The sequence below is a fragment of the Pteropus alecto genome, unplaced genomic scaffold (genome assembly GCF_000325575.1).
Source record: "Pteropus alecto unplaced genomic scaffold, ASM32557v1 scaffold12, whole genome shotgun sequence".
In the NCBI taxonomy this organism is placed as follows: Eukaryota; Metazoa; Chordata; class Mammalia; order Chiroptera; family Pteropodidae; genus Pteropus; species Pteropus alecto.
In genome coordinates this window covers 7,927,537-7,951,613 of record NW_006432669.1, presented here as the reverse complement: position 1 = coordinate 7,951,613, position 24,077 = coordinate 7,927,537, and the positions used below count along the sequence as shown (strand labels likewise).

The following is a 24,077-nucleotide window of genomic DNA, read 5'->3' as shown; positions in this document are numbered from 1 at the left end:
AAAGCAATTGATGCAGTGATTCCAGATGACTGTTGCCTAAACGAAGCAGAACAACTGGAATGAAAAGGCTCTTAAGAAAATCCTAATGAATCTGCTAAAAAAAACTACTAAAACTAATAAACAAGTTCAGAAACAGTGCAGGACACAAAATCAATATACAAAAATCAATTATATTTCTATACCTTGTAATGAACAATCTGAAAATGAAATTGAAAAACTATTCAATTTACAATAGCTTCAAGAAAATAAAATACTTAGGAATACATTCTTTAAAAAGAAGTACAAAATTAATAGTTTGAAAAGTACGAAACATTGTTGAAAGAAATTAAAGAAGGTCGAAATAAAAGGAAAATATTTCACATTCATAGATTGGAAAGACTTAATATTGTTAAGATAGCAATATTCCCCAAGCTGATGTGCACACCAGAGACCCAGTTGATTTCTTTGTAATAATCGACAAGCTAATTCTAACATTCATATGGAATTGAATTCTGAAACAAACATAAACCAGTAAAAATAAGCTCAAAAAACAAAGTAGTTGACTCACATGCCTCAATTTCAAAACTTAATACAAAGCAATGGTAATCGACACAGTGTGATACTAGCATAATGATAGTTTTATAAATCAGTGAAAGATAATTGAGAGTCTAAGAATAAACCCACACACCTATGGTCAACTTATTTTCAACAAGGGTACCAAGACCGTACAATGAGTAAAGAAGAGTCTTTTCAACAAATGGATTCTTTGAGCCCTGGATAGCACATGCAAAAGAATAAAGTTGGATCCCCTACTTCACACCATAGATAAAAATTAACTAAAAATGGGTGAATTGTTTGATATGTGAAATACATTCCAATAAGGCTATTTTTAAATAAAATAAACAAACACTTCCCATACACAGAACACCATGATACCCTAAAAGAAATCAAAAGCAAGGTGGCAATTTTCACACTGTACACGTGTTGGACCTGTGAGCTAAAACCTGTAATCTTTGCTATTCCTTACTTGGAAGAAACTTAGTGAGATATCTTAGAGAACAGCCTCAAAATGACTATGAAATGCTTTAAGTCTAATGCATAAGTGCTGAGAGGAGTTTACTGAGTAGAAATGAGTGGGCATCAAAATCTAACCAAATAAGGGAGAAAACTGAAGATAAAGGAGAGCCAAGGATAGAAAGAGGTTGATCAACTGTAGCCTGGGCACATGTCTAAAATAGGATGACCAAAAAAAAAAGGAAGGAAGAACAAATAAATTAACAGATTCGATTAATTTTTAAAAAGCCAAAACTTTTTGAAAGTCGTGTCTGTATAATATTGCCTCAGCAGTGAAGAATCACTGGAGTTCCTGAAGGCGTTATTTCTAAGCGTTCAAAAGGATGGAATTTCAGATAAATTCTAGGAAGTAAACTCCAGTGGTAAAGGAAGACAGCAATTAAGAATAAAGGTCAGCCTATCTTCTCAGCTGGACAGGAATGAGGATGAGAGTATCGCCAGCAAGGTGATTAAAGTCCAGCAGAAGCCACCTTGAGACCAGGCCTTTCCAAGACTGATTTCTAAAATGAAGTTCAAGATGAATCAGCCAAATGAACAAAATGTATTTTTCTTACTTTTCCAAAATTTTTTCACTATCTAACTACTATTACAAATTTCAGATTTTTAATAAAAGTATCTAGAACTGAATAAAAGAGTCAATATGGATTTTAAGGCCTATGACCTAAAGAGAGCTTTATTATTTAATTTTAAAAGAATGATTGCACTTAGGTTTTCAGATAGAAATTTAACCTTTAGTCCTAGAGTTTATAAAAAACTGACACTGTCTTATCTGCTTACTTTGATTTACCCTTACTTAAATTTTCTGTATTAAAGCTAACCAATCATATTGAAAAAGAATACAAAAAGGTTTAACTTTCAAGACTTCTAGGTCTATATACTATCCGAGATATATTTAATTATTATATTAACAAGTTTTAATTAGCAAGTAGCTCTTGTTCAGTGTCAAAATTAGCCAACCTTTTTTAGAGAATCCAAAAAGTATTTTACAGTATATTTCATGATATAATAAGCTAGAGCTAAAGCATACTAAGCAAATTGAGTCAAATTTTCTTCAGCGAATGATTTAAAATTAAATTTAGGAGACTAAAGGAAGAGTATGAAAAGCAGTCTGTTTTAGTTTTTATATAATGGTTTATTTTCATTTCTATATTATTTTTAAATGTAATACAAAAAGACCAAAGTGAAGTCTAAAAAGAATACTCTAATATGAAAATGCTCCTAAAGAATTTAGATGTATATTTTGAAATGTTAAAAATTTTAAATGTGTTTTTGAAAAGTTACTCTGGCTTTGAAGCCACACTCCTAAATGGATGCATCATTTCTAGTGGTCATGGTCCACGAGGGAGATCACACAGTTGATACCTTACCGATGCTAACCATGCACCAGGCACTTGCTCTCCACATTACTCGCACTAATTGAGCCTCACCACAATCCTGGGGACTACGTATAAATTTTACCCCTAATTTACAAATAAAAACCTGAGGCACAGAGTTTGAAAATGTACTAAAATTGCACAGCTATAAGGTTGGGGCCAAATTCCGTCTTATTCCCACTCAGCCATTGTACCTCTCTACATGGAAAGTGGTTGGTCAACAGTGGACTGGGGAGACAACTTGTAAAACAAAATGATGAAAGAAGAGGAGAAGAACAAATGAATGAATGGGCAGGTATATGGCATTGATTCAATTACCTTCACCAAAGTAAAGGTCAACCTCTTATTTTATTCTAAGAAATTAAAATAGCTTTACAATACAATTTTATGGGTCATCCATTTTGTTTGGTCAGAGCAAATATTATGAGGGACTAATTTTTGTCATCAAGTAGCCAATAAGGCAGTAAATAGAACTATACAGTGACTTCAGATTTGTGTTCCAAATTTCTGGCTTTCCCCCTATTTAGGTTTCTGACCTCAGACAACTATCTATCTTTCTGTGACTTAACTTCCTCATCTGGAAGGATAACAACTATGTAATAATAAAATGTTGTGGAGTTTATGTGAGATAACATGAAGAAAACAGCTCACAGTAGCCGCTCACAAAACATCAGTCCCAACTAAGTGTGCTCAAAGGATGGAATAAAAACATACACAAACTATAGCTGAATGAGCCATAAGGGAATTATAAGATTCTTTGTTTTCTGAGCCGCAAACTTGCATGCACCATAATATACTTGTGATACACTAGGGCTAAAACTCTCTTATGTAAGCTGCTCATGTTCAGTTAACTTCTCAATCTTTTTCTCCTAATCTCGCAAAATTCTCATAAACTCCAGGCAACTCTGAGAAGTAGCAGGATTATACAATCAGGAAGTCAGGAGATGATGTTTCTCCCCTCTTATCTCTTTTTCCCCCCAATTACAGACCTGAACTGTTAATCTTGTTGGCAAATTTGAGAGGATGAGGTCTAGCACCATTCAACAGAAAAGTAATGTGAATCACAAATCCAAACCGATGTGAAACTTTAAATTTTCCAGCAGCCACATTTAAAAAACAATTTTTAAGGCAAGTGAAATTAATTTTAGTATTTTATTTAATATATCAAAAATACTATTATTTCAACATGTAACCAATATAAAAGAGGTATTAACAAGACAACTTTTTTTTTGCACTAAACCTTTGCAATCTAATATTGATTTCACACTCATGGTACACCTTAGTCTAGATTAGCCTACTCTCAAATGCTCTATAACCACACATGAGTAGTTGCTACCATACAGGATAGTGCAGGTCTAGAGATCACCAGACAGCTACAATAACTTTCTCTGCAAAATGTGATAAACTGCAAACAAACAAACAAATAAAAGAGGTTATTAAAATTATACAGCTAATGAAAAATTGAGTTTAAAAAGCTGACTTACAATATACTTTAAAAATATAACAGTTTATTATTTAAAATGTGTAAATGAGCCTTTTTTTCTGTTTTAGACACAGCTTTTCCTTGAAATAATGACACCGTAGGAATATTTATTTCTAATATCACCTGAATATTCTGCAGAAGTTCTGTCACAAGTACTAGGAGCTTGACATTAATTGAAACAATGTAAAATTTTCTCAAATGATCATCATAATGAATGTTATTTAATGCAAATCACCAGGACTATTTATATTACTTACTTGATATCTTACATCTTAATGAAAAAAGTCACATCCCTAGAGGATTTTGCTTTACTCTAATGCTTGTTAAATAAATCGGGGCTAAACTAGAATAGATTGCCAGATTTCTGTAGTATAAAACAGTAATGCGGCAAGAATTGGATTTCTGCAGAATAAAAACTGCAAAGATATTAAAGTATCCTCATGTGTGTTTTGTTGTTGTTGTTGTTGTTTGTTTGTTTTTTTGTCTATAGCTCCTGGGAGTTTTGTTTTTGAAATTTTAAAAACTTTTTTCTTTCAAATTAATTTGAAAATGCATAACCCAAAGAGCGACATGCCCATGTTTCATTGCTCCCATTTCTATTCTCCTCATTATTGAAATGGAAACTAAGTAAAACCCCATGGAAGAGACTTTGCGGCTAGAAACGAGAACGAGACTAAACTGACAGTACTATTTGGTTTGGCCAGACATTCTAATAGGAAAAATACAGCAGCCGAAAAAATATTTTGGAAGGAGGACAAATTTAACATTAATTTTGACTGTGGTGTCAGGAGAAAGGTATGCATTACAGAAGACTTTTCAGACCATCCCACTTTGGGATACAGTAGACAGAAGGAAGAAAACTCCTTCAATTAAAGGAGTTTCCACTTCTCTGCATGTATTACCACAAGAATTAAAAAATTCTTATCACTCCTTCTGGCACCTGTGAGCAAACGATTTCACAATCTTCTCCCTATATACTTGATGTCATCTGACAGAATGGTCTAGTTCACTGTTTGCAGACAGGATGGGCCATAAAAGAGGCTTAGACAGGGAAACAGGACACCTGCATGCCCCTCCAGAAGCAAGACAGGTATTACAGATGTGAAAGGATTATTCCAGATGTGAAAAGATCATTCCAAGTGTGCGGAAGAACAGTGCAGCAAATGAGCATAGTATCTGAAGGGAACGGGGACAGGTAAGGAAGCAGTAGGAAGGAAGACTATCAGAATTATCAGGAGTACGCTACAATTTAGTGTCAAGAAGAAGTAAAATTCAGAAATCCCAAGAAGCAGCCCCTTAGAAGGAAGTTTGCCAGCAAGTAGAAAGGCTTCAAAAACCATGGTAGGAGATCACCAGATAGCTACAATCACTTTCTATGTAAAATGTGATAAATTGCAAAGAGGCAGGAATTAGTCCATGAGAAGGGGAGTAGAAATTCTAAGTACTGGTCATCTTCCTAGACTAGGGGTTGTTAGGCTGATCCAGTTGCCTATGAAGCCCAGATGAGTTTCAGAAGACCCCCTAAAAAATGTTTAATCGGATCCTCAAAGTGTCTACTAAATAGAAGTTACCAATTTATTCTAAGGGTTTAAGGGCTTAGCTGTTTGGCAAAGAGAACTTGAAGTTAAGACTGTCATCCCAAACAAAAGGGAAAAGTTAAATCCCCAAGCCTGCGTGTAGTTTCCAGTTCCTTAAGTCCCTCTGGCTGAAGGGTGGGTCTTATAAACCTGTAGAGTGGCCAGTTTACAGAAGAAAGTCAGGTGGCTCCAGCAGAAGGGAGAGGAGTGACACAGAGGTACTGGGAGTGATAACTCTTTCCGGCCTCTGCTCTGTCTTGTTTCCTTTCATTTTTAGGGAATCACTGACAGGTTCCATCAGGAAGTAAGTTTTATCAAATATGTTTTACACCGTGTCTTTCTTTCTCTTTTCTCCATCACTCCACTAAGATAGGAACACGGTATTTTCTTATGATAAATAGATTTTTTTACAAACTGACATAGGAAGAACATTACAGCTTAAATTATATTTGATTACTTACATATTTTACTATCGGTGTCCTCTCATCTCATGGGAATTGAACATTATAAATTAACAAAAGATTATCTCGACTATAGAACTTTTAGTCATTACAGATGATGCTTCATAAAGGTGCCTCCTTAGCCAATATTGTGACATTAGGGTATTACTTGGGGAAAAATACTAAGAAAATGAAGTAAGCTTATAAAGACCAGCCACCTGTTCTTTTCTGTAATGCGGTTTACATTAGGGAATCCATTACTTTTTACACTGACTTAGGAAAATAAATGACTTCACTGGAAAGTCAGGCAGATCCCAGCCTTGCAAGGAAGTGGGGTGGAACAAAGGGAGAAATACAGCCTTATGTTCTTCCTTTACCTGAAGGTTTGGTAAATGGGTCACTTTAGTGGTGAGGTGTATTTTCTTAGGTATATGTAATGCACGCCTTTTTATTTTTAATTTTAGCTTTTTGAAATCAATACTTTTTTTAGAGCAGTTTTAGGTTTACAGAAAAACTGAGCAGAAATTACAATGTTCCCATATATCTCCTTAGTCCCTGTACACACCGTTTCCTGTTATTAATATCTTGTATTAGTGTGGTACTTTTGTTACAGACGCTAATCCAATATTAATACATCATTATTTAAGTCCACAGTTTACATCAAGATTCACTTTGTGCTATGAACTCTAATAATGTAAACTATTCACCCCCTCCTCCATTCTGCCCTCCTCTTTTTACTTTAAAAAATCATAATTTTCAACAGGAAAAGTGCAATTTTTTTTCATAGGACATACTAGACTTAGTTTTTTACAGGGAAACTAAAACTTACCGGTTCAACAAATTCAAACTTCTTTTTTTCTTGAACTTCTTGAATTTTAAAGACATATTCTAGTGATGCTTCATAGAAGTTTTGATGCTCTCGGTCAATCTGTGTATCTGCCTAAAGGGCACAAAGGCAAATCATGACACACGGAGTAATTACTGATGGTTCTATGTGGGACAGGGACTCAAATGCTGTTCTACTCTGAAACTTTTATTAAAAATTAAGTTCTGTCGGAAGTTTTTATATAGCAGTTATTATGTCCTTGGAATAAAGAGACTAGGAAAACACAGTCCTTGCCCATAAGAGCTTATAGTGTATGGGGTGGGAGGGGGGAAAAATACCAAACAAGCATACAACATTCATTACATTTTTAAAAATAATATAGAAGAGGTATATAAATATATTTGAAAATCTCTGGGATCATAGAAAATGAGTCTTAAGTTCTGGGAGAAAACGGTGGTGGTTTGAGTTGAATTCTAAGATGAATAACTGGCAGTAAGTAGTCAAAAATTTTAAAAAGGGTTACTCCCATGAAAAAGTAAAGAGACATGACAGTTTGACAGAGTCTGTTGACAGAGAAAGTGGAGGGAAGCAGGGAAAAGTAAAGCTGGCATCACACCATAAAAGTTCTTGAACACTGTATAACAAATCTGCATTTTAATTGAGAAAGAGTCATCTGAGAATATTAAGCAGGAGAGAGCCACATCATTAGGTAATGTCTTAGGAAGAAAATACTGATAGCAGAGCCAAAAAAATTCTATGGTTTTAACCTAATGATTCATGCTCCATCAATGTCATGCACATTTGTGCTACATGACTGCAGAAAGATTCTACTGATAAAGTGTGGGAAAAGTATTGAGATAATTTCATTTCTTTTTGACATTGCCTCTTCTCCCCTCTTCTATACCCACTACATCCTCGGATGCCCTCTTTTAAACTGACTTTGGTTTAATAGAGAGGCGTGATTTCACTTTTCTTGCCCAATTTCACACTCCTTACTACCAGCTGAGATTACTAAAAGCAGATGAAAAAAAATGGGCTCTTGGTAATGCTAAGTATCCTCCAGCAACAGTTTGGGAATAGAATATTACTTTGGAGCCATTTTACAATAATTTCACAAACAAAAGCTTAAAAAAAAAGATAAAATTAAATTTGCTGGCTTGGATATCATAGTATCTTAAAACTTCATTTGAAACACCTTTAAAAATAATTATACTTACTATGCATTTATTTATATAATTAAAAATAGGTCAATATTATTAGCAACTCAATAGGGGTTTTCAAAGTTGAGAATTCTAAGTTTCTAAACTAATATACAAAAGAACATATAAGTCAGGTAGGAAATTTGAACCAGAAGCTTTTCAGCTTCCAAAGATTGTTTAAGAAAGATACAAGTGTATGGCCATGCTACCCTGAACACGCTTGATCCTGTCTGATCTCGGAAGCTAAGCAGGGTCAGGCCTGGTCAGTACTTGGATGGGAGACCACCTAGGAAGACCAGGTGCTGTAGACATAAAAATATATTTAAAAAAAAGATACACATATCAACAAAAAGACAATTAGTATTCCATACAAATCATATATATTTTCTTCTTACCACTGCTTAGAGGAACACACTATTTATAGAATGAATGATAAGGAGGTATAGTTAGTGGTATGCTAACAAATCTTTAACAACTGGCTTTCTTGGGGAAAGCCTGATTTGAAGAATCTGCTGGTTTTGGTGGTGTAAATACTTCCAAAACAGCCAGTTCCAAACCACAAACCCAACATCACTGAATGAGGGAGGTAGATGAGAAAATTGGCTCTCCAAGAGAAAGCTCCAGTATACCACTGGGTGTAAAAGATACAAGAATATTTTTAGTCTCAGAGATAACATTCTAGTCCACATGTTATTTCTGAAGGTTTTATTTACTTTAAAAGATAACATCATTGTGTTGACTAGCACATGGGAACAATCAAGAATGTTGAGACACTTTTAGAGCATAAATGATTATTTTCAGTCAACAAAGCTGTGCAGAAAGAGCACAGCCGGCATGGATGCTATCCACTGAAAGGCCTGCTTACGAGGCTGGCCTTTGGCTGGCATCTGGGAATGTTAACTTTGAGAGCATTCCCAGCACCCTAACTGATAAAAGTAGCACGCTATGCCAAAACTGTTTGGGCAAACAATATGGTTTACTTCAAACACCTGCTTCCCTTCTGGGAGTCTGGAATTTGGTAGAAGCAGAAAGTGCCTATGTGACCAGCTCTCAATAAAAACCATGGGCACTCAGTTTATCATGAGTTTCTAATAGACAACATTTCACACGTTTTAACGACTCATTGCTGCGGGAATTAAATGTGTCCTGTGTGTTCCCACTGGGGAATGACTCTTGGAAGCTTTTACCCGGTTTCCTCCAGACTTCGCCCTATGCATCCTTTGCTGATTTTTCTTTATAACCTTTCATTGTAATATATCATAGCCATGAGTCCTCCTAGCAAGTCACCAAATCTGGGAGTAGTTTGGGGGACTTCTAACACAAGAGAATTAAGTCATGTCCTCAGAAACTTATTTCCCATGCACAATCCCATCTTATCAGAGGTGGTGGGGTGGGGGTGGGGGGGAACAAAGAAGGATGAAAGAAAAATAATCCCCCTTGTTATTTAGCAGTTATAGATATTTTCCATCACCTCTAATCAAGATGATTTTGATATACCAAATCTGCTTTAAAAGGTCATCTAGAATGCACAGTGATTAAAGAACAGCTTAATTCCTTTTCAGTATAAGATTTAGGAAGACATTCTTTGACTCCCTTTAGTACCTGAGCTCATAGTGTGTGGTTCACCAGCAGACATTTGTTTATATACACATTAGCAAGTGTTACTTTTTGTTTTGAACTAGATAAGGAAGATAACCATATAATTTACTGTCCAAACTCTTTAAACTGAAAGAGATCACTACTAATAATTATGCCAAAACACCAGGTATAAACTGTTATTTACACAGCAAATAGTAAAGTTAACCTACTAAGAAACAAAGTTAACAGGAAAACCAGTGGAGTAGGGGGAGATAAAAAGAGAAGAGTTTGAGTGAGGGAATAGGGTCCAGAAAAGTTATGCTTTGGAAGATCAAAAGGTTTTGTTTGAAACAGTTTGAAATGAGAGAATGAATGCACACTTCATCTCCTAGACATTGCAAAAGCTTGAGGAAGATATTGACAAGATCAAAGCAGAATTTTAAGAAGATTAACGTGAGGATGGTATAGAACATAGTGATTAAATGGTGTGGCTGAGTGCATATCACTATAAGGAGATCTCTTATTTATTAAGGGCAAAGGTGTGTGGTATCTCTCAGTAGGCAGAGAAGCTGAAAGATGTATGAGAAACGAGGGGGAACAAAGTCTAAAACAATTTTGATACAAGAAATACCAGCATTAACAGAAAGAAAGAAGCAAGAGCAAATTTGAGAAAATGTTGAGGTATGAGATTTCACATGTGTCACTAAGAAGTGGTAAAGTCCTGGGCAGTGGAAAGATGGTCAGGCATGATGAAATCATGACCTGAGAAACACTCATCAAGATGTTAGAAATGGTATGGTAACAGTAGAGATGTTAGGGACATAAATTGAAGAGTAACAGAGGTAAAGGGTAGAATCAAAGAGATTCCCTTCAGGAGGTAGAGATAAGAGGAATCTGTTCGAAGCATATTTAGTGATACGTGGAAACCCAAATTCTTGGATTCTAAAAGAAGTTCTTTTTCCCTTCCTTTTTTATAATTATAAAAGTATTACATATTCATTATTATAAGTTTATTAGATAATAAGAACTGTAATCCCACTGTTAATATTTTGACATGTAACACACACAAACTTATTTTAAACAAATCTGAATACTGTACATACTATTTCATTTAAACTTTGGTTTTTTTTTGCACTTAAGCTAATATTTCCCAATGTCTTTAAGTGATTTTCCCAATAAAATTTTTCACAGCCATATCACATTTCATTTTTGATCAAGCTTTATACGTATACTTACCTTAATCATTCTTTTGTGCCATTTCACGTTTCTAAATTTTTGCATTGTTAATAACTCTTGGTTCAAAATATTTATATAATTTATTTTTTATGTTCATTTCTGATCATTTCTATTGGGTTAATTCCTGCCAATAGAAATCATTTCAACTATCTTGCACATTTAAAATTTGTTAAAATATGTCATCAAATTTACTTCAAGAATGATTGAATGATTTTATGTTTCTACTAGAAAAGCAAAAGTGTGTTCAGGTTCCCATACCATCACTTACAATGGATATTACCTTTTAATAAATTAAACTAACTTCATATTGCTATCAATTTGTGATACATGTGACACTGAAACTTACAATATTCACCACTGTTTATATTTCTTTTTTGATGAAATGCCCATATTCTTAGCCCATATTCAATTGAAGACTTTTATCTTTTTCGCACTGATTTGCAAACGCATCTTGTTTATAAGAGATCCTATGTTATAATGCTGTAATCCTATGCTATATGCTATATAAATTCCCCAATGCTTTGTCTTTTAATTTGATTTAATATCTTATGAACTAGACATTGTTTTTATGCATTCTGGTCTTTCTACGTTCCCTTTATGATCTCTTCCTCTTATTTTGTGCTTAGAAAGAAATGATCTAATCATATATTAAATATTACTTCTTTTCATCTACTGCAAAGTCTATAATCTTGACGACTCTAATTCCAATTTTGTTTACTCCAATGATCCATCTAAGTGATGGCTTTGGAGCTTTAGCAACACAAGTGATCCCTAGTTCGGTCTTGGAAATGTGGAGCCACTTACTTTCCATGATCAAAAAGAACAAGGAGTCAGGTAAGAAGGCACAGAGGGGTCTGAAAACTTAGTAAGTTTGATGCTGACAGAGGATGAGAGCTGCTCTAGATAGGGACAGATAACTTTTGATGTCATGTCACAAAATTAAATATGTGTGTGACAGTATCTCCCTATAACAGGTTGATTCCTGGAAGTGAGGAGAAAAGAAAAACCAAGCCACATTTTTCTTTGTCTACATTATGTGCTCTGAGGAGCTGCTATGGTTGTGTTGTGGGCTGTGCCTTCTGGAAAAGAAGTACGTGCATGTGAATGAAGAGGGGCAATTGGAGGACATTATTAACCATGTTATAGGTTTGTCCAGCCTCCAACTAAATACAGAACCAGAATGGATATTTTATTTTACCACAGCCTAAGGGATTGAGGGCCACTAACAAGCAAAGTATTAAATATTGAGCTAGGTCGTCAGAGAAAATTAAAGCATATCCTCTAGAGTAGGGGTCTTCAATGGGCTGCATCAGGCATTAGATTCTCATAGGAGCACTGGTCCCTGGTGCCAAAAAGGTTGGGGAACATTGCTCTTGAGGACATTCAAATTTAAATAAAGTTAGCATTTGTCCATGAGTGGTCTCTTATATTCATCAAGAACCTGATGAACCTACAACCCTTTTTAGAGACTAAAAACTACCCTCGATTTTGAGGTCTTCAGTTTTTAAAATGACAACTGACTATGGCACTTGGAGATAATTATGGGAGCTTTTCTGCATGTGACTTCAACTATAGACCGCATTCTCTCTTAGGTTTATTCTAATGCAATATGTTTAGAGAGAAATGTTTAAAGAGCATTTAAGAAGTTTGGAATAGATGAATACAATATTAAATCTGCATGGAACCACAATAACCCCAAATAGCCAAAACAATCTTGAGAAAGAAGAACAAAGCTGGAGGCATCATGCTCCTTAATTTAAAACTATGTTACAAAGCTATGGTGTATAAAACAGTATGGTGTGGCATAAAAACAGAAATAGACTAATGGAACAGAATACAGAGCACAGAAGTACACCCATGCCTATATGGTCAATAAATTTATGACAAAGGAGACAACAGTATACAATTAGGAAAGAACAGCCTTTCAGTGAATGGTATCAGGAAAAAAATGGACAGGTACGTGTGAAAGAATGAATCTCGACTCCTATCTTATGTTGTACCAAAAATGAACTCAAAATGGATTGAAGACTTTAACGTAACACCTGAAAACCATAAAATGCCTAGAAGAAAACATAGGTGGTAAGCTCCTTAACATAGATCTTGGTGGTGATTTATTTAAAGTCCTACACCAAAAGCAAAAGCAACAAAAGCAAAAATAAATGAGACTATATCAAAATAAAAAGCTTCTGCACAGCAAAGGAAATAATCAACAAAATAAAAAGGCAATATACTGAAAGAAAGTATTTGCAAATCATATCCATTAAGGGACTAATATCCAAAAATATATAAAGAACTGATATAACTCAACAGCAAAAAAGTAAATGGTCCTATTAAAAATGGACAAAACATATGAATAGACATTTTTCCAAAGAAGACATACACAAGGCCAATACCTGAAAAGATGCTCAGCATCACTTATCATCAGGGAAATGCAAATCAAAACCACAATGAGATATAACCTCACACCCATTAGAATGACTATTACCAAAATGACAAAAGATAACAAGTGTTGGTGAGGATGTGGAGAAAAGAGAATCCTTGTGCAGTGTTGGTAAGAATGTAAATTGGTGCAGCCACTATAGAAAACACTATGGAGCTTCCTCAAAAAATTAAAGATAGAACTACCACATGATCCAGTAATTCCACTTCCAACTATTTATCTGAAGAAAATGAAAACGCTGACTCAAAAAGATGTATGCACCTCTACATTCATTAGCATTATTTACAATAGCCAAGATATGGAAAAAACCTAAATGTCCACATCCATCAATGGATAAAACGATAAATGGTGGTGGTGGTGGGGTTTGTTTGTGTGTGTGTGTGTGTGTGTGTGTGTGCGTGTATAAATAATGTAATATTATTCAGCCACAAAAAAATAAAAATGAATAAAATCTTGCCATCTGTGACAACATGGATGGACCTCGAGGGCATTACACTAAATGAAAAGTCAGACATAGAAAGACAAATACCATATGATCTCTCTTACATGTGGAACCTAAAAAATAAAAATAAATCTCATAGAGAACAGATTGGTGGTTATGGTTATTAGAGGCAGAGGATGGCAAGGGGGATAAAATTAAAAAAAAAAAAAAAAAAAAAAAAAGGAAAGTGAGGATGGAACAATGCAGATATAAGAGCTTTCCAGACAGAGCAAACAGTAAGTATAAAGGTCCTGTGTTATGCCCAGTCTTGGCTAATCTAGGCAAGACCGAAAGTTAATATAGCCAAAACATGGAGTAAAGAGAAAAGTCAGGCAAGGGAAAAAAACAGAAGTAGTTTGGGACATGTGAACATAATATTAAATTGCAACATAAACTTAAGATTAAATACGCCTGTGAAAATTCATAGAGAATGCAGTTAACATTAATATGTTGGCTAGGTGGAGGGCCAGAGGAGGTAGGGAGCAATTGGGGGGCATCGTTTTATAAACTATATAGATGTCTAACCAATGTACTGTATACTCGAAACTAATTAAATAAATTTAAAAAATAAAATAAAATAAAAATATGCCTGTGAAAATGAAAACTATAATTTTCTTAAGGGCAGATTTTTCTCCATTTCACTTTAGCCACAAAATCTTGCAATAGGCAAACAATTGTATATTAAATTATCTTGTTTTACTAGCAGGTGTTAATAACAAAGTACAGGTAATAAAGAATTCATGTTTAAATAACAAAACTTCCAAATATTAAACATATTTAAATGAAGACATTCGAGTCCCTTAATGAGAACACCAGAGTGTAGAAAAAAGGAATCAGAAGCAAAATGTCACCTTCCCACAGCTTTCTGGTGCAGTGGAACTCTGGTCATAGGCTAACTCATCGAGCATCCCTGTGGCTGAATGTGGAGGTAAGAGAAATAAGAAAATGAAGAGGGAGAGCAGAGGACCAGGTTGAATTTGAAAAGCAGCTCAGGAAGGAAGGTGGCTTTGCTGGAAGGGTCATGATGAGGTATTTAAAAGAGGTTCTGGACTGTGAAACCTAGCAGTACAGAGAGAAGAGGGAAAAGAGACTAAAGGAGACTCAGCATGGTACAAGGTTCCCTGTGAGGGTCTGGAGAGCAGCAATGAGCCAAGCTACCTTAACTTCCCACTTGCAGTTCTGAGATACCCATTGTAGGCTGGTGGGGGCAGGGGAAGGTATGTGAGTATCAAGAATTTTTTGCTGCTAAAGTGGAAATGACAAGAGAGTCTGATTTTTAAAAAAACATCCCATCACTGGAACTAGAATTGCATTATTCCTTAAAGGACGACAAGATTTTACTAATTACAGTGAAAACACTACCAATGAAAAGGACAGATATTTCAAAAAAAGGGAAGAATTGGACTGTTGATATGCAAACATGTTAGTAAAATATTTCTACTGACTGTTCTTTAAGAAAATTTATGTAACAACTGAGATTTTAAAATGTGCACCTGTACACCTTTTTTTTCCCCCCCTAATACTGAGGCAATGCCGTAGAAACAGATATTTTTAACTTAATATAAAAGCTATAATTCTGGTAGGTCCTCCCATTTAAAATATCCCCAACAAGAAAATGAAAGTCTTGTTTCATTCTTTCTCATTGTTGAAGGAAATACTAATCTTTTATTTGCAACTGTTAATATTAAATGTCATAAGGCATATACCATACTCAGCACAGTCCCTGTCCATAGTAAATGCTCATTTAACTATTATTACCATTATTTTGTTAAAGAGTAGCAGATTCTGAGATACCTCTACCTTTGGACATTTGGACTTCACATGACTTAATGTTAATGCCCTTTCCACACTTCAATTGGAATAGCTTACCTCTTGCAAGTGGGACTCCTTTTTCTTTGCAGACAAATTTAAATGCTTATCAAGAATAGAATAGTATTTTTCACTCTCCTTGTCAAACTTCTTCTTTCCATCCTAGAGGATAAGAAGAACAACAAAACATCCAAATCAGAGCCTTGAGAAAACCTTGATTTTCACCATTTCCATCAGATGTGCAATACATTTAAGATTTAGTGAGCTCCGACTACCAGCAAAACCTGATGGAGTAAGAAGAAAGACCTGAAACAAAAGTCATTTGAACATGTATTCTCTCACAGAAGCTCATGGAACTATCTTATGGAGGAGCTAGACTGGCTATAGTATAACCCCACTGAGCACTTTGTAATTGATTCTCAATGACAGATTCTGATCTAATAAATCCAGCTCAAGAGAAAATGATTCCTTTAAGCTTTCTGGTGATTCATATGAGATAAGATATAATCAGTTTCGAGAAACACTTGCACAGAGTCTTCTCGAGGAATCATATTATTTCTCAGCCACAAAAAGACACTAGATATTTCAAACCACTCGCTCCTGACAGGAAAGAAAACAGACTTTTAAAAGTGTGAAATCATTAAATAAGGCACTTCAAAGTCAAATTTAAAAAAAAAGAAAAAAAAAACAGCAATATCTGTATCATACACTCAACATAACTAATATCTGACCTTCGCTTATCCCTAAAAAATGTTTTGTTTTGCAGGGGTAGCTGTAACCAGGCCGGCCTTTTGTGGAGAAGGAATATAACTTTACCTTCCATTCTATCGCATTCTTCTATAGAAATGCAAATAGAATAAAACTCTAAAAGGAACAGGACATGCCTGGGCATGTAATCTTCTCCAACTATAAATATGTATGCTTTTTCCATTTATGATTCCATATGCAATAAACACTAGGTAACCACACTCATATTTCAATGGCCAAAGTAGTTTTTTTTCCTTGCTTTTATTTCAGTGTTTCCAGAAGTATAATCTCTGGACTGCTTTAATCAAAGTCAAGTATTTTTAAGCCTATTTAAAATGCAGATTCCTATTTCTCCCATCCAGAGATTCATGCATTGTTATTTTTAACAAGTTCTGCCCTGTTGTATACCTGAAATTAACATAATATTGGATGTTGACTCTGTTGTAAAATAAAAAAAGAAGCTCTATGATTATGCATGTTTTACTTCACTATTTGCATAAGTATTTGGAAGAGGTTAATTAAAAATAATGGATAGATGAATAGATGGGTGAGGATGGGAGTGGGGAAGGAGGGAAGGAAGGAAAGAAGTGAGGAAAAGACAGCCAGGCCTCTGGCCTTATTTCTCACTATTCTGAGTTGTCAGATCCAGGTTAACACATCCAGGTAATTCTATTTTGATCCAATGACACTCTGTACATTTAATCTCCTCAATTATATTTCCAGGAATACAGCACAATCTAGTTCCATATCAGAAACTTTACAAAGTTAATTGGTAAAGTTGTGAACAGGAAGAGCAAGTAGGCCTTTGTAAAAGTCCAAATCACTTTTAGACCATTTAACAAGTACTGATATGTTTGCACTACACAGTATATACCTGTAAATGAGAGGAAAAAGTCAAAATCCTCAAAGGATTAAGGAGAAAATGTGGCCCTAATAGGAAAAACAAAATTGGAAAATAAATCCAAAAAAAGTCTGTAGAGGAACTCACACAACAAAACGCACAGACTGAAAAGGAAACAAGGAAGCCCAAGGTTCAGGATTGGAAGAGCTTGTCCTCTCCACTGATGGAGCAGATATCTGAGTGGACATTTCATCTTTTGCTCAGTAGATGTTCCTCTTAAAACTGGCGTTCCATGCTCACAACCCACTTGACCAATCTACCTTTCCAAAAGTCGCTCTCACTAGCCCCTCTGGAGCTCCTATTCTTTTCTTTTTTTCTCTCCAGGCCATCACCTCTCTGACATAGTGCTTATTTCTTCCAATTTCCACATACTCGAGCTATATCTATTTTAGCATCCAGCTCAAATATACCTCATTCATAAGTCCCCTCCATCAACTCTCTCCATTCTGAATGCTTACATAGCTTAATATATGGGTTTATTTATTATGTTGTTCGTGCTCTACATTGTAGCAGAAAAATTTATGTATACCTTATCCTTCTTAAAATTGAATATCTGAGAGAGTGCTCAGTAACTAATGAAAAAGTAGAATTCTTCCTCTTGTAACACTGGGCACCACAGTCCCTCACTGACATTCCACTTGTTTAAAAAGAAACAAAAACAGACAAACAAACAACAACAACAACAAAAACAATATCTATGTTACAAGGGACAATTGGCCTTAACCTAAATCCAATGGTACATGAACATTTGTGGGCAAGCAGCTGCATTACAGTTTAGTACATAAAACAAATTCACTTTCATTTTACAATGGGGGCTTAAAATTTTCACTGTGCACAGAAGAAACTGGTTGAAAGAGAAGAGAAGAGAACACAGCTGTGATGACTATACTTGCATCTTTGTTTTCGGTCAGTGCTTGATGGCATTTTTGGAAATGTTAATTCAGGGCCAACACATCAGCATTCCTGGCAATAGAAAAATTATTCCCAGAAGCACTTCCTGGATTCATTCAAACCCAGGCTCCTCACACCATGAAGCCAGCAGAAAAGATCTACTCAAAGGTTCCAATAATGTAGACAACAAAAACACACTGAATTCTAGCATAAAATTAAAGAGCAGAGTTTGAAGCGTAGGCCATATGAAGGATAACTATAATCTAGGGACGCACGTTCTTAAAAACAAAGTGCACTTTTTGCAACTCACGACTCCCCCCAAAAGTCATGATTTACTGCTCACTTAAGCCAAGTCTACATGGACTTAGTAACTTAACACCATATAGCTACCTCTTATCTCTGTGTCGCTTGTTGTGGATATCAAGTTAAGAATTCTCTCTGAAACCACTGCTGCAGAGCGGAGGGGAAACTAACCCATGAATCTTTACTAAATGAAATGCTATGCATGATCGCCATCTTCTCATTGTCATGGAATGGCTCAAAAAAGACATTTTCTGTAAATCTACTCTGAATGCATTTGAACTAGGTAATTATTAAAAATGAAGCCATGTATATGTATGTGTGACATGTGTGTATATGATAAAATATTTTAAAACAGATCATCAAAAATGGCAAACTAGTCTTCAAAACTAATTATAGGTGGCAACAGTATAAGTTCTGGGTCTGCGATCAATTTGTTTTCCAAACTACACTGCATTTATTCCGAGCACAGTGATCATATTGTCATTTAGTTTCTAAGATTAGCAAGTGTGGTCATATCATACCTTCACTTTACACATTGAAATGCGAAATGAAAGGAAATCATTATAGCATAAATTCCAAGTGTCAGTTTTACTCTTAAAGTTATTGTATATAACAGCAAAACTATGTCAAATAATTATAAGTATAGGTATATTGTGCAGATAAAAAATATTAAATTAATCACAATTAAAAATAAGGCCAAAACAATGCCTTTCACTGACCACAAGAGGGTACCAAAGATAAAGAAAACACTCAACCACATTTAGAAAATCACAAATATAAATTCTTGAAGTGTTATCTAATTGCATTTTTTCTGTAAAAGACTACTGCAAGTTTTGTTTAAACAATTATCTCAGCAACTTTTATTTCAATGTTACTATGATGTAAATTATTTAAAATAAAAAAGTGAATATTTCCTCTATTTCTTTAAAAGAAATAAAGCACATATTTTAGGATTTATGCATCATATTTTTAAGACAATCCCAATGTTATAATTACCACACAGGATACTGCAAAATTTCCCATGCAAATATTTATAGGTTAGTGTAACCATTAGTTAAATAAGCACTATGAGTATATTTTGAAAAATCCTTCAGGAGAATGTATAGTAGAAAAAGTAATATGAAGTAATAACAAATACCAATAGCTAAATTTCTATTTCAAAACTGTTTGGAATTCTTGTAAACTGGCACTGTGCTAGCACTGAGAGGATAAGCTATAACCCTGACTACACCAGTCCTGGCTAGACTTCTTCCTCTTCTGATGGTGGGATTTACGAGCTGCCTAGAATGGCGGCTGGGCTTACATCACTATCTGAGTCTCAGAAGGGCCAGATGCTGGGATATTCCAACCACACGCTGAGTAGGAGTTTCCTGAGGCCCAAGAGATTCCTGGTATCAAGAGAATCCCAAGTTGCTGAGAATCTTAATATAGCTTACAGAGCAATGTCTCCCCTGTGGGTGATTGCGCCCAAACATTCACAGTTTCCACAACCCATTCCCCACCAAGTCCCTCCTCTTCAATCTGCTGAAACAGACATTCCAAAAGGGTTTCTTCCGGGGTTATTTGCACCAGCACCATTCACATCTCCCCCATTCGCAATTACCTCACCAGCACCACCGCCAGGAAATCAGGCTCTTAAGAACCAAAGGGTTCATATTTGCCTTTAAAAAGAACTCCTAAACTGGTCAGACAGAAAAAAATGAAATAGCAATGTGTGAAGGGTATGAAGGAATAATACACAGATGAGAAAAGCCAACAAGTATGTGAAAAGTTTTTCAAACTCATAAGTAATAAGAGAAAAGCAAATTAAAATATTAAGATATCACATCATATCATCAGATATTGGCAAGAGTTAAAGCTGAATAACACTATACTTTGAGTGCAAGTGAAGATAAAGGAAACTTTATGTACTACTGGTGCGACTGCAGAGGGTTGTTATAGTCTTTCTAAAGAGAAATGTTACACTACTAAGTAGCATATATGTGTGTCCTAAGAAACTGCTTGTGTGTACATGTCAAAAAGATCCTTACAGAAAAGTCCATGAGGAAACGAGAATGAGGATATGCATCTGTGGGAACAGGAAGATAGCCAGGTATTCATTAGTGGACATAAAATGAATTAGATGTATACTGTGGAGTACTATACAGGAGTTAGAAGGAAATATTACAAGTGGAGGGATCTTAAAACATGATTCTGAGTGAAGAAAAAACACAAAACCATTCACGTAAATTAAAAAGCCATGCACAGAAAATGATACCAATTTTACAAGAACATAAAACAAAAATATACACATTAAACTCATAAGAATGGTTGCTATGTGAAGAGAAAAATGTGAATGAGGTATGAGTAGATGAATAAAACATGAGAGCACTATGAAATAAAAAGAAATAGATTTAAAAAGATAATTAGGAGACTAATCAGGAAGCCCAACATCTGACTAACAGAACTACTGAAAGAGAGAATGTAGAAAGGAAATTACCTAAAAAATACATGAGAATTTCCAGAACTGATTAAAAAAATGTTTTCAGATTAGAGTGACAAAATATGTACAAAGCACAATAAACAAGAAAATAACCCCGAGATAAATCATCAAAAAATATTACAAAACCACAGATAAAAATGAAAACCTAAAAACAGAGGTCAAATAAAAATCATCGGAAATCAGAATAATGAAATGACAACAGCACAGGAAGTTATAAAACAAAGGTGGCGTGCCTTCAATATTCTGAGGAATGACTAATTTCGACCTAGATTTCTACATCCAAACTTAATTTCAAATGAGTAAAATAAAAAGATTCATAATCATACAGAGTATCAAAAGTTTTGCCAGCTACGTGGCATTTCTCAGGAAGATACTGAGGGATGTGTTCCACTAAAATAAAGGAAAAAACAAAACAAATGAGACATGAGGTCTACAAAAACATCAGTTCAAAGAGGCAAAGGGAATTCCCAGGATAACGGTAATATATACTTCTATGAAAACAGATGAACTCGTAAGCCTATGAACTGTAAAGCAACCAATTAAGATGAGGGACTCAGGAGGAACGTCTCTAAAAAAAAATTTAATGGAGAAGGTATCTAATGTGTTTGAATATATTAAGATGCGTTTGTAATTGCATCTGTGCATTGGAGAACAGAGAATTTTATGCAAATTTTTAAAGTAAGGCAATTATTTACTTTAGGAAACACAAACATGCAAGAAAGAAAATGTAATCACAGAGCATAGCGTAGCTTACCTATGAACAATAATTACATAATATAAACACTGACCACTGATTTTTAAGAAAACGTGACAACTATATATTTGAAAGATGGCAGGAGGGGAAATACATATGGTGGTTGTGGTGGAAGGGTGCCAAATATTTATGTTCTACAGCAGGTAACAATAATGCCTAAAATTAAAGAAAAACTAGAGTGAGTATATTATTTAGCAAAATGGAGGAAAATATAAAACAGCTTAAAGAACAAGCGATTGCCTTTGGGAAGCAGAACTTTGGAACAGAGGGGTGGAGTGAGGAGCTGATTTATTTACTGTTGATAAACCTCTGCACATTATTACATTTTAAAAAATTAGTATGTTTTCAATAAAAATTAAATTCTGTCTAACAATGGAAGAAGAAAAAGAAATTACTTGGAGAGATGATATATATATATATACACACACATATATATACACTCATATGTACACATATATATACATAAACATATATGGAGGAAAAATAGGGAGAGAGGGAGCGGGGAGAGGAAGAGGGAAGGAAAGGGAGGAAAGGAGCGGGGAGGGGGAGGGAGAGAGAGAGAGAGGGAAAAAGGGAGAGAGGAAGAGAGGAAGGGAGAGAGCGGGAGAGAGATAAAAAAAGTTAGAAGGATACCAAGCAGACAAAAATTAGATTGCAGGAAAGGGAAAGTTGTCTAAGGGTACATTGACAGCTTACCCACAAATTAGTTTTTTATGAGTTCTTTCATTAATTTTAGCCTTTATTAAATGCCTATTTTGTGGCTAGTATTGCTGTTCCAGCTGACCAAGACCGAAGGTAAAACTGGAAGAAGGAACCAAACCTTCTTATGTGGCTATAAAGTATTTTCCATACCAGATATCTATGCACAAACCCAACAAGGTAAGAATCGCTATTTTCATTTTATAAACATAAAAAAATTATCAAAGAAGAAAAGTAATCTGAATAAGATCACAGAACTTATCATGGACAAAGTGGATAACCAGAATCAATGGCCTAGTTTTAAAGCTCATGCTATTTGGACAGTAAAATACAGCCTGAAAAAAGCTTGAAAAGTAAAACTACAGCACTTCATTTTAATTCCCCTCCCCTTAAAAAAAAAATGGCTGAGAATGAGGGGTACAGAGGAAAAGAGAGAACAGAAGGGACTTTTAGTTCCTGGTCAAGCATGTAGGAGCTTAGTTGTTGCCCTGTCCCAATAAGAAGTAAAAAGCTGAACAAACTGAAAAATTAACTCTTCTTAGATCCGTCAGAGTAGTGAGATCATAGGGCAAACCACTGTCCCTAAATTTAGTGAGCCAGCCAGACAGATGCAGAGAATCACAATTTACTGGAGTAGAAATCTCCTTGGGAATCTGTACTGGGGTAGGAAAACCTTAACTGTAACTGGAGAACTGCTGGAGGCTGAGTATGGATAAGTCTGTGTGATAAAAACTCTGGGGGGCCCACTCACACACATAGCCCCCTAAAAACTGTTAGTTTTCCCTCCAGGAGCTCTACAAGATTCTCACAGTGAAGATTAAAGAAAGCACCCCTCCTGTTTCCTGCAGGTGTAGAAGGAAAAGTAACAGTCTGACATATGCCAGAGCATTTTGTTCTGTCCTCAGAACAAACATGGACATATAAAAGACTACATATGACAAAGACTGCTTATGACAACTACTGTATCTCATTGAAATAGGGGAGAGATTTTTTTCCTTAACTCCCAGGGTGAAAGCAATAGCAAGTGAAAATTATTTTTATATATTAAATATAATACTTTAGTCCAAAACTCCTGAAAAAAGAGCCTGAGGCAAGGCTTGCCCGCTCAAGTTTATATACAATTCCCAGGGAGCAAGAGTGAAGGAAAACAGCAAGAGAGACAAAGGAAAAAAGGAAAATACGGTGTTTATTACTGAACTGACCACAGAAGTCAAGAAAAACAGCCAGTTGCTCAAACAATATGGAATATCTCCTTTCAGGTTTTACAAAACCAACACACCTCAGGATAGTTCATTGGGTAAGCAAGGAGGAAGCAAGATTTATCCGCCAGTTCCCTCCATAGCTGGTCAACATTCGCTCCATGGGATAGGAACTCTCTGTCACTTCAGATTGTCATCTGGCCCCTCCAGAAGTGGAAGAGGACAGAGCCCAGGGCCCAGGGTGTTATTCCATCAAGAGTCTAGAGGCGATGGAAGAAGTGTGTGACCCAGAGCTCCTGTAATTCCCACTGTGGTGAGCAATGGGGCCCTGGCTGCAGCCAGACCCTGATCACATGTGAGGGACCAGAGGTGACAATCCTAGGCCAGGCTTATCTACTGAGCAAGCCCTAAGGGCCTGGGAAGGGCATAAACTGGGCTTAATATCAATATACACACTCTTACATGTGGGTAAAAGATAATCCTTTTATTGAGTATGCTATCTTTATGATTTTATGATAACGAACATACAACATTTTCAAGGGATTTGCAGTCTCATTCACAGCCTTGTTCTCTGGAGCTGATTTTGTATACTTAGCTATTGTAGGG

General features: G+C 35.4%; 1 protein-coding gene and 1 pseudogene across 4 annotated transcripts in view; one reads left to right on the top strand and one right to left on the bottom strand.

Annotated features, from left to right (window-relative positions):
• ARHGAP42 (Rho GTPase activating protein 42) overlaps positions 1–24,077 on the bottom strand; it is a 229,064-nt gene that overhangs the window by 49,191 nt on the left and 155,796 nt on the right. For all 4 annotated transcript variants that reach the window (XM_006907501.3, XM_025043742.1, XM_025043741.1 and 1 more), the window contains 2 exons: positions 15,556–15,657; positions 6,756–6,866 (listed from right to left, as the gene is read on the bottom strand). In XM_006907501.3, the coding sequence (XP_006907563.1) occupies positions 6,756–6,866; positions 15,556–15,657 (213 nt within the window). The remainder of the gene's footprint in view (positions 1–6,755; positions 6,867–15,555; positions 15,658–24,077) is intronic.
• Positions 8,144–8,262, top strand: LOC112476250 (annotated as a pseudogene).